At 40.0% G+C, this 11,632-nt stretch overlaps 2 protein-coding genes across 2 annotated transcripts; both read left to right on the forward strand.

Annotated features, from left to right (window-relative positions):
- The first annotated feature begins 218 nt into the window (after positions 1-218).
- Positions 219-2,205, forward strand: LOC146969210 (ubiquitin carboxyl-terminal hydrolase 12A-like). Its single transcript, XM_085759918.1, has 9 exons — positions 219-337; positions 430-535; positions 632-753; positions 1,112-1,182; positions 1,268-1,393; positions 1,533-1,628; positions 1,715-1,846; positions 1,927-2,055; positions 2,164-2,205. Exons 1-9 carry the CDS (start codon positions 259-261, stop codon positions 2,203-2,205), a joined length of 903 nt encoding a protein of 300 aa, XP_085616044.1. The 5' UTR covers positions 219-258.
- A 712-nt stretch (positions 2,206-2,917) lies between these two features.
- On the forward strand, positions 2,918-11,133 carry LOC146969211 (uncharacterized). Its single transcript, XM_085759361.1, has 14 exons — positions 2,918-3,639; positions 4,084-4,871; positions 5,808-5,823; positions 6,069-6,186; positions 6,308-6,414; positions 7,756-7,826; positions 7,915-8,040; positions 8,286-8,381; positions 8,474-8,605; positions 8,694-8,822; positions 8,914-8,951; positions 9,174-9,214; positions 9,297-9,779; positions 10,919-11,133. Exons 1-14 carry the CDS (start codon positions 2,949-2,951, stop codon positions 11,131-11,133), a joined length of 3,051 nt encoding a protein of 1,016 aa, XP_085615487.1. The 5' UTR covers positions 2,918-2,948.
- Positions 11,134-11,632: the final 499 nt, after the last annotated feature.

Here is an 11,632-nt window from a genome sequence, read left to right on the forward strand (position 1 = left end):
GCCCATGCAGCAGGAGAGTGAAATAGAAAGTATTCAGATGGTTTTTATGTTAAAAGGTGGCTCGTCACGATTCGCGTGACTCGACAATGATCTGACAGGCAGAAGTTGTTTGTCTCTGATCTGCGGGAACGTCTTGATGATGTGAATCTAACCGGTTGAGGTGGGGTCGCGTTTTTCTTCTGCTTCTAATTTGTTTCCTTTTGGTTTCGTTTGTTCTCTTTAATCTGTCGCGAAACTGCAAATCTCCGTGGATCAGTAATGCCTCAAAAAAAGAAAGAAAATAAGAATAACTCGCAAAGCAGTCGGCCGTATTTCAGCAAGACAGACGCGTCTCCAGGTAAGACACACCTGCTGTCAGGCCACTTTACCGGTGTTCAAACGTTTCTGCTACTGTAGTTGTATGCATTTATATAAACCTCCTCTCTGCAGCTCCTGTAAACTATCATGGCTTGATGAACCAAGGAGCAACGTGTTACCTGAACAGTGTTCTGCAGGTGCTGTTCATGACCAGAGACTTCAGAGAGGCTGTGGAGAGGTTTGTGACTAAGTCCAACCTTACACTGTATACCATTAGTAGCCTATAATATTCATAATCATCACTCATCGATCCATCTGTCTTAATTCTGTTAAGGCCGATGAGTGGAGACCCTGATCCTGAGCATATTGACTGTCAACTGAAAGACCTGTTTGATGACTTGAAGGAACGAGAAACCTACACCTATAATATCACCAGGAAGCTGGGCATCGACAGAGGTACAGAGGTTTGCACATAGATCACTGAAGTTTGTTTGATTGGTTTTTTAAGATTGCTATTTACTTTTTAGGAGGCTTAATGTTGAAGAACCAAACTAACTCTCAAAGGAAAAAGAGATTCATCTCTTTTTGTGAATATAATGCAGATCATTATCTTACAGTAACCTACTGTGATTTAATCTACCAGGTGAAGCTTTTAATAATTCACAGATTGTGTTAATTATTAAAAGGTGTGTGGAGGTGATGTGAAGAAGAAACTTTTTTCTTCTTCACATGTTTTTTTGTTTTGTTTGTCATGATAGATAAATTGAACAAAAGTTGATGTTTATGTTCTTCAACTGATTTCTGCTCTTTGCAGTGAATGAACAGCGAGATGCTGTTGAGTACTTTGAGAAGATTTTAACTCTGACCAGTGAGGAGGCTTCACAGGTAAAGACGTCATCATCAGTGTTTAAGGGACTTTGTATGTTACATGTAAAATAACACATTGATACAGTGTCTGTAACTTTTTCAGATCTTCCACGGAGAGCTGACACACAAGAGAAAATGTTCTACATGTGAGACAGAGATAAGCTCAGATGGGAAATTTTGGCATCTTCCTCTTGAACTGGTGAAGTCCAACAACGAGACCTATCGCGTGGTAAGAACCTGCTTACCACATTGGTCTATTCCTGATACATTAGTATTTATATTATACTACATACTCAGTACCTCAATGTTTTATGCAGATCATGATGCAATTATAACTGTCAGATACAAGTGATGGTATGTTTGTTCAGGTGGATGGCATCGAGGAGTATTTCAGAAAGTTAACTTTCAGTGGAGAAAACCAGATGTACTGCGAAAAGTGTGATGACAAATCTGATGCTACAACTGTGAGTAGAGAGAAAACACATGCACTCAGATTTTTTTGTGGACAATATTGACTCTTCATGAAGTGAACAACATGTGTTTCATTCAGAAATATGCACTAAAGGATCCTCCAGAGGTTTTGACGCTGCTGCTGAAGAGGTTTGAGTTTGACTACTATTACATGAGCTACATCAAAAACAACTGTGTTGTGGATGTTCCCTTCACCCTGCAGATCCCTGAGGTATAAATACTTAATATTTTTACTATTTTCTATCATATTTAAAGTTCATCTCTGATTCCTGTCATTGTTTCTCTGATCAGAGTTGCATGTATGAACTGTACGCAGTAGTGGATCACTGGGGTGATCTGAGAAGTGGACATTACACTGCAACAGTAAAGTCTCAGGATGATGAGAGATGGTATGAGTTTGATGATACCACAGTCACATTGGTAAGAACTTAAACTCGTGTGTATGTGTGTGTTGTATTAGTTTACACTTTATCTGATGATTTATTTCTAATGTGATTGTGATTGTTTGGTTATTATTTTTATAAACAGTATGATCACGAGCCGTTCCAGGCAGACAACCCTAACAAGTAGGTGTCCATCTTTTCTCATCGTATATTCTGCTAAATAAATGCAAAGCCTGCAAAGCTAGTTCAGGCATACAACTAAAGCTGCATCCGTCCCGATCAGCTGATCAGTCACATGCTCTGCTCATCTTTAAACCAGTGGTTCTCAAAGTAGGGTCCGGGGACCCCCAGGAGTCCTTGAGAGAGTTCAAGGGGGTCCCAACCTCTTTTTCCAGTAAATATAGCATTTTTTCCCACAGAAATTTCTCTAAATTTTTCCAAAAATTCATGCCATAGGCACTAATTTGAACGTACATTGACTAACGTTATTCAGTCTCAGAACAAATATTTATGTATTTCTGGTGTTTGTTTCAGTTTTGTCCAAAGGGGGCGTCCTTGGCCTTAATTGTGTCAGTTTAGGGATCGTTGATGTAAAAAGGTTTGAGAACCACTGATTTAACCCCCCCCCTCCCTTTGAAATATAAATTAATATAAATTTGTTTTCACGTTTCTCCCACTAGATCCTGCAGCGCTTATCTAATTTTTTACAGGATTAAAGGTAAGAGACGTGTATTTCCATATTTCTTACACATGTATTACAGCTTCAGATTTCTCTGTTAATTGTTTCATTGTATGTATCACTTTCTAGCCCCCGCTGCGGAAACCTCCACTGAAGACATCAGGGGAGATTCGCTGCCTGCTGCTGGTAACAGTGTTGTTGACCAAAGTCGAGATGTTGAAATTAGTAGAAAGAGAAAGATAACAGTTGAAATGGTTGAAGAACATCATGAAAACATGAGTGATGTGGATGATCAAGGTGTTCGTGCTAAAAAACGTGAGATAGATGAGAGGAAAATAACTGACGATGGTGATGAGAAAGAAGGATTTACAGGAGCTGTTGAACAGGCAGGAAAGAGGAGACCATTTACAGAAACTCAGCCTGAAGAGAGCAGAGAGGAGGACAGACACCAAGGAGAAGACAGAGTTAGACTGAACAAACCACAGGAAGGTCTAGAAGCAAAAGTCACTCACAAGGCATCAGATAATGAACAGATGGGTGAACAGGAAGTCATGCAGGTTGGACAGGGGTATCCTCCACAAATTAATGTGAACATGCAGAGAGATGAGGAGAGAAAGGTAACACATAAAGACAAGACTGGAAAGAGTGAAAGTGAACAGACAGACGAAGAGAGAAAAACCTTGACGAAACATCCCAAGAGGGATGAAAAGGATGAGTTCAATGAAGGAGTCAATATCAAGGATGATAAACAGGAAGTCAGAGAAGAGCATGTCTCTCCATATGTTAGTGTGAACAAAAAGAGAGGTGAGGAGGAGATGGAAATAAATAAAAGAGATGACAAAAGAGGAAAGACTAGGACTGATAGACCAACATCAGGAAGAGGAGAGTCCAGGATGAGATCTGACCACCACCGTCAGGAGTTTGAAAACCACAGAGAACACAGTGCATCAAAAGTCACTGACAAGGCATCAGATAATGAACAGATGGGTGAACAGGAAGTCATGCAGGTTGGACAGGTGTATCCTCCACAAATTAATGTGAACATGCAGAGAGATGAGGGGAGAAAGGTAACGCAGGAAGATAAAGACAAGACTGGAAAGAGTGAAAGTGAACAGACAGACAAAGAGAGAAAAACCTTAAGAAAAACATCCAACAGGGATGAAAAGGATGAAGACAAACAAGGATTGGACATTTTTAAACGAGAAGCCAGAGAAATGACTGACTCTCCATATGTTAGTGTAAACAAAAAGAGAGGTGAGGAGGAGATGGAAATAAATAAAAGAGATGACAAAAGAGGAAAGACTGGGGCTGATAGACCAACATCAGGAAGAGGAGACCCCATAATGAGACCTGACCACTACTCTCATGGGTTTCAGATCCATGGAGAACACAGTGCATCAAAAGATGGTCAGGGATGTAAACAGAGAAGCAGTAGCAGGTCACACAAAACACATGAATCACAGGAAGAGGAGGGGAGGAGGAGGAAGGATGATAAGGGTCAAATGGAAAGAAAGGCAGGAAATGATCAGCCTCTACTAAAGAGCAAGTCAGAAAGTGGACGACAAGACTCTGATCAGAGAAATGTAGCTGATGTCAGATCGAACGGATCAGAGCAGAACGTCAGTGTTAGGAGGAATAAAAGTCTCAGTTTGGAGAAACAGGAGAAAAGAACAGGAGATGATGTTCAAGTCAAACCAGACACATCTTCTAGACAAGTGAGATCAGGAGGAAGTGGAGGACCGACAGAGAACCAGAGAGATGACAGTGTAGAGAGGACGAGAGCAGAGGGTTTTCAGTCTAAAGTTAGAGCTGAGGATGGCACAGTGGGAGGAGTTGAGGAAAGAGAAAGAACCACTGAGATAGAAACTGTGGAGAAAATGTCAGAGGCCGGTACGAAGAAGCAGGGAAATATTGGAGGACGTAATGAAAGGAAATCTGGTAAAAGAGCAGATGGAGCAGTCGCTTTGCCACAGGTTTTTGACAATATCAGCCTGTCACCTCCATCACAGGAGCACAGGAGCAGAAAGACAGAACATTCAGAAGACAAGAAAAAAAAGAAGAAATCTATTGGGTGTTCTTTTTTCCGGAAAAAGAAAAGGGATTCAGATGATATTTCACAGACTAAGAAAAAAAGAACCTGGTCTTTTCTTTCTTTTGGGAGAAAAAAGAAAAACGTAGAGAAGGGGAACCAGGATTCAAAATCAGAATAAGATCACACTCTGTTTTACCATCATGTGTGTAAAGTCCGCAAATGGTTAACACAAGTAGACAAGATAACTTTATATTGTTCTTTGCATTTACAAATAACCTGTATTTGATTGATCAGCTTTTCCCAGTTTCTTCATGGTTTTTAAAGAAATGTTTCATTTTGTTTTTATTAAAATTTGAGATCTAATTAATGAATGGATGTCACTGAATGTAACGTGTAATTTCAGATAAGAGTCTGAATGAGGAAACTACTTTTTAATGTAAATATTTGCATTAACACTGTATGGGTTTAAATTGTGTAAAAGCATTCATGTATCTCTGTGCTTTTTTTCCCACCATGTAGGTTATAGGTGTAAACCTTTACTGCCCCTAACTTGTGTAATAAACGTTTTAGATTTTGTGTTTTACTTAAAATCAAACCAAACTGTTGTGTAATTGACCTTTGAACAAACAGATGAACAATATCACCACTTTGTTAATGCAGATCTTATCATGCACTGTAGACTTTGTAAGAACACCTTGTACCAGGAAACATTTCTTTGGAATAAAAATATCTCTGGCTCTAACGCATATACGCGAACGAGGAGTGAAAACTATTTCTAAAATAACAACAAAGCCTTTGTTGTCTGTCTTGTTTGTTTATCTGTTCAAAGAGAGGACGTCACAGTTTGTCTTAAAGAAACCTCATTGGAGAAGTTTCTTGGCAGCCAGATCCGAAAATCCCTATTTGTACAAAGATATTTAGTTTTACTGTAAGTCATGTGTCCCCGAATGCAGCATCTCAGCCAATGTGGGACGAGAGAGAAAGAAAGTACCCAAATAGGTGACAAGATACTTTCCGTCTGAGTCACCAATAAACACAAAAGATGTTAGTGTGACAACTAAAGGTGTGACTCTTACAGGTGAAGGAAGGCTCCAGTCTGTTATCTATTTTTCTTGGTTTCATTTGCTTTATTCTGAATTTTTTGCAAATCTCAGTGCAGCTGACTGCAGCGAGGAAGTGGACTGATAAAATCCTCAAAACAGAATCAAGATGGATTTCTTGCAAAGCCGTCGACAGTATATCAGTGCTTTATTAACCCGTACAGGTAAGACGCACCTACTGTCCCACTAACGCTGTTAAAACATTTCTGTAGTTGACATATCTTTTCTCATCCATGTAGCTCCTATAAACTATCATGGCTTGATGAACCAAGGAGCAACATCTTACTTGAACAGTGTGCTGCAGGTGCTGTTCATGACCAAAGACTTCAGAAAGGCTGTGAAAAAGTTAGTGACAAAGTCCAACCTTATTCCATATAATGTTGTTATTTTTAATATAATTATTATATTTGTTATTCATTTGTCTTACTGTAACATCATTCATGGACTCATCTGTTTGAATTCTGTCAAGGTCCATGAGTGGCGACCCTGAATGTATTGACCGTCAACTGAAAGACCTGTTTGATGACTTACAGAATTACACAGCCTACACCTATAAGATCACTAAGAAGCTGGACATTGACAGAGGTACAGAGGTTTGCACATAAAACAACGTGCAATTATTTATAGATTCAGTAAAGAATTAATCAACTTTCGTTGGCAAATTTTAATTCTCAAATCTAACACGAAGTTAACACAGATTATAACAGCACAGTGGTCGGGGCCAATTTTGGACAAAATAGGAAGAAAACAAGAACACAGGCATTGCAATGTCCATTCTACTTTTGCTGAGACTTAAGGCCTCACAAATGGACTCAGGGAGTCACCAGCCAGGCAGCAGTTGTCAAGGCAGATTTTAAAAATTGTCAAAATGTCAAAAATTCAGTTATCAACACAAAAATATTGCATCTTGACAGCATAGAAATGTTGGTGACTTGTTTTTAACAATACGTTGTTTTGCTTCATAATAGAAAATCTGATGTTTAAAAATGCCACTATTTGGAGCATAACGAGGTTGTGCGGGCTGTTTCTTTTTTCTTTCAAAAATGCCACTCTTACATTGACTGTAGTTGTTCCCATGAGAGCGGAATTCAAAATGTTTTCAAAAGTTCAGTTTTTGAGATAAAATTCTGATATTTGCCAAACTTCATCAACCACGACTCCAAAATACTGTCATTTTTTTCAGGAAGATTGAAAATGTATTTACAGTCTGAAGATGCAGGGTAGCAAATTGGGTGACAATTGAACAAAACTTGTGGGAGAAAAAAGGTTTAACCCTAACCCCAAAAGTCAGTATAGCAATTTATTCTTTATTTGATTTAAAGCAGATATCAGTGGAATGTTTTTGTTAATATAAGTCCTAAATAGTCCTATTTTCCGTCAGCAATCACTTACATGAAGTATTTCAGCCTAAACACGAGTCTCTCCGTCACTCTGCTCTGCTGTAAGCCGAGGAGAAAATTTTCCTTGTGGAATACAAGTGTTATCCAATGAGGGGAGAGAACGGCATGAAGGGCTGTGTGTGCAGCCAAGGGATGCGCGTGAATGTGGTGACGTAGCACGAGGACCAATTGATGCCTGACAAGGGCGGGGGCTGCTAACTCATGGTGCGTTCAAGGAAACTCGTACTTTGTGTTTTTCCTTCCTGTGAAGTCATACCAGTTCGATCTGGTACGAGTTCACGGGTCGGAAGTTACGAGTGGCCGTTATAGGGAACTTTCACAGACAACAGGACGGTAAAAACACGAGCTACGGGTTACCTGGAACGCTACCAAGTCGTAGTTGTGACTTGAAGCTGTAACTTACGGTTTCAAAAGCCTGCCTTGAACACAGCATTAGCCGAAACGGCCGTGCCACTGATATCTGCTTTAAATTAAAAAAAATATGTATTCACTGTTCTGACAAAACACTAATTTCTGCTCTTTTTAGTGTATAAACAACAAGATGCTGTTGAGTACTTTGAGAAGATTTTAGCTCTGACCAGTGATGAGGCTTCACAGGTAAAGAGGTCACCAGTGTTGAAGGGAATTTGTACGTTACATGATGTGAAACAACAATTATACAGTGTCTGTATTTTTGTGTTTTCAGATCTTCCACGGAGAGCTGACACACAAGACAAAATGCTTGACTTGTCGCACAGAGAAAAGAACGGATTGGAAATTTTGGCATCTTCCCCTTGAACTGGTGAAGTCCAACAGCGAGACCTATCGTGTGGTAAGAACCTGAACACCTGCAAACTTTACAACTGCTTTCTTCTTCATAGCACAGGTCAGAGAAATCATTTATATAGATACACATTAGATCCTACTAAGTTGTTTCTTGTCCTGCTGTGGTGCAGAAACATTACTGCTCTGCCCTCTACTGTTTGTGTTCAAGATGACAAAAATCCAGTTTCACAGGTCTAGAAAAGTCAGGGGAGGAAGCTGTTTCTGACAACTGAACGGAGTGTGTTTGTTTAGGTGGATGGCATTGAGGAGTATTTCAGAGAGTTACATTTCAGTGGAAAAAACCGGATGTACTGTGTTGAGTGTGGAGGCAAATTTGATGCTGCAACTGTGAGTAGAGAGAAAACACAACAAATGTACAAATCAATGTAACAACAGAACTTAGACTTAATGAAGAGAATCATAATATGTGTTTCATTCAGAAATCTGCACTAAAGGATCCTCCAGAGGTTTTGACACTGCTGCTGAAGAGGTTTGAGATGAACTACTATTACAGGATCAAAAACAAAAACAACTGTGTTGTGGATGTCCCCTGCTCCTTACAGATCCCCAAGGTATAAATACGTTATATTTTGCTGTTTGGTCATACCACCTCAAATTTTCATCCCTGGCCCTGATTCCTATCATTATTTCTTTGATCAGAGTCACATGTATGAGCTGTACGCAGTAGTGGACCACTGGGGTGATCTGAGAGGTGGACACTACACTGCAACTGTAAAGTCCCAGGATGATGAGAGATGGTATAACTTCAATGATACCACAGTCACATTGGTAAGAACATGAACCCCAGTGTTGTTGGCTCCAAAGCCACTTTGATGTATAGTTATATATGATGTCACTATGTTATTATTTTCATTAACAGCTTCAAAAGCAGCCGTTCCAGGGGAGAGACACTGAGAGGTAAGTTTTAGCCCTTTTCACCCTTCACTATAGACAGTTTAACACTTTATCAAGTTTTCACCTCAGTCCAGCCTCGGGTAGATGAATAACAGAAGCATGTTCAAAGACTGTATTACTCCCATGCTGTATCTTTAACTGCAAATCTTTATGTCAAAAACATTCCCACTTACTTCACCACTGTGTTCACCAGACTTAAGTATCTTTTCACTTGTCTCCCACCAGATCCTTCAGTGCATATCTTCTCTTCTATAGGAAGAAGAAAAGTAAGTTAAACATGTGTAGTGTGAATTGTTGCATCAATGTATTTTGTATTTTGTTTGATGTAATTTGAATCCTACTTTGTAGCCCACACTGCAGATGCTTGTGCTCATGACAATGGTGGTTTCCAGCTTGGTGACAGAGATGACAACCAGAGGCAATATGCTGAAACAAGAGGAGAGAGAGAGGAGGAGGAGGGGAAAGTAGAAGTTGGTGAAGACACTGCAGGGATGCTTTCTATTGATAGAAATGGGAAAACGGCAATTAAAGACATGATCAGTGTTGAGTCTAGAGCACAGCAGGTGTCCCCTAAACACATCTGTCCAGTAGAGCATCAAGACAATGGAGATGGAGTCAGGCAGAGAGGACAACACAGTGATCAGGGGAGGAATGAGGAAAGCAGGGAGTTGAACAATCAAGATGCTCACACTAAAAAACTAGAGCCGACTGGAGCAGATCAACTAACACCAGCAACAACAAAGCTCCGGTCCAAATATGACCTCTTCCTTGAAGGGTTTCAGAGCAGTGGAAGTGCTGCTGATCACAAACACAACATGCCAGAGGGTGATGGTGGGTTTAAACGGGGAGGCAGCAACATGTTGTATAAAGGTTGTGAACAACAAAGAGAGGAGAGTAGGGATGTGAAGGGAGACAATGAGCAGAGTAAAGCAGACGATGATCCTGCACAAAGAAAAGGAGCATTGACAGCAAATCCTCAGTCACAAGAATCAGCTGAATTAAAAGAAGTTGTATTGGAGGGTAAAGATGGGCGGAGAATATATGGGAAGATAACTGGGGAAAATTTTAAAGACACTCCTAATGGTCTTCGAAGATGCAATGAGACAAAAACCATAGCGTTTGTAACTGTGGAAACATCAAAAGTGAGAAGTCAGGCAGGTGATGGAGGGAGTAGTGACCGTTCACAGCTGAATGATTCACCTCGACCAGAGCAGCAGACACACAGAGACACAACAGTCTCTGTCAATGCAGAAGAGGAGAATGAGACAGACTTTACAAGTCATTCAAGTACCAGAGAAACAAAAGAAGTGTCTGATGCACAAATGCAAGCTGCTGGAATAAAACATGCAAAGAAAAAGAGATGTGCTGCATGTTGTCTGCATCATAAACAACAGAGAAAGGAGCGAGTAGATGTTCAAAAAGATGGTGAGCAGAGTAAAGCAGATGATGATCCTGCCCAAAGAAAAGGAAAATTTACACCAAAATCCCTGCTACATTTGTTTGAATCGCTGCAGCTCTTTAACCGGAAAAAGAAAAGTAAGTGACATATATTTTCATAATTTTTGGTCATGTGTTACTGTTTAAAATATTCATAATAATAGTTGTAGTGTTGGGTAATTATTTTATTGTGTTCATTCAGTTAAATGCATTTCTGATTTTAATAAAAGGCAGAAAGACACCTGAGATGGAGACACGTGTGGACAAAACCAAACGCAAACAAGAACAGCCTGCCAGTAAAGACTCCTCAGTGGCTACACCTAATCTTAACAGCAGTTGTAAGACATCAGCATGCAAGACAAGATATATTGATCCTCGAGGGAAGAAGTGCTTGGTGAAGTGCACATTGGATGGCGTAGCAGTGGAAGCCCTGTGGGACACTGGAGCACAATACACCATCATTAATGAGACCTGGAGAACTAAATATCTACCTCATACTGTTCTGAGACCCCTTAAAGACCTGTCTAACACAGGGAAGATTAACCTCGTTACTGCCACTGGTACACCTATCAGCATAACTGGATGGTTTAACATAGAACTCAAACTCTACAAAGGGGGAGATGAAACAGAAACTGTTACTGTCCCCACACTTGTGGCCGATGATTCATGTGCAGCAGTGAGACCCATCATTGGCTTCAATGTTATTGAGAAGTCTAAAGACGCAAAGCCCTGGGAACCCGAGAGTTAATCTGTAGATCATCATCCTTAAAGTTAGCACTTGCCTCAGGTTTATTCATAAAGAGTATATTAAAGACACTAAAAGAAGTGACAGACCAGCTAGGCCATTGAAACTAATAATAATTAATTATTCTTTTTTTTATAGGCTATATATTTTTTCGGGGCTTTTTTGCCTTAAATTGACAGGATAGTTCAAAAAGAGACATGAAATGGGAGGCGGGGGGGGTTGGGTCACACGCAGGATAGGACCGCTTGGTGCGGGATTCGAACCGGGATCGCCAGTTCAGTGAAAACTATAGCCTCAACACATGGGGCGGGTGATCTACCAACTGAGCTAAACACTGCCCTATAATTAATTAATTAAGTAATTACTTCTTACTGTACTTTGCATAGGCTAAATTGTTTATTAAAGCTACTGTTTATTATATTGCATTTATACTGATGGGCATGAAGAACTTTTATGCAGTGTATGATATTCATGTTTTTTTCACCCCACATGTCTTATAAAT

Source organism: Trachurus japonicus, chromosome 18 (assembly GCF_045865225.1).
Source record: "Trachurus japonicus isolate A0001 chromosome 18, Traja_1.0".
Taxonomy (NCBI): domain Eukaryota; kingdom Metazoa; phylum Chordata; class Actinopteri; order Carangiformes; family Carangidae; genus Trachurus; species Trachurus japonicus.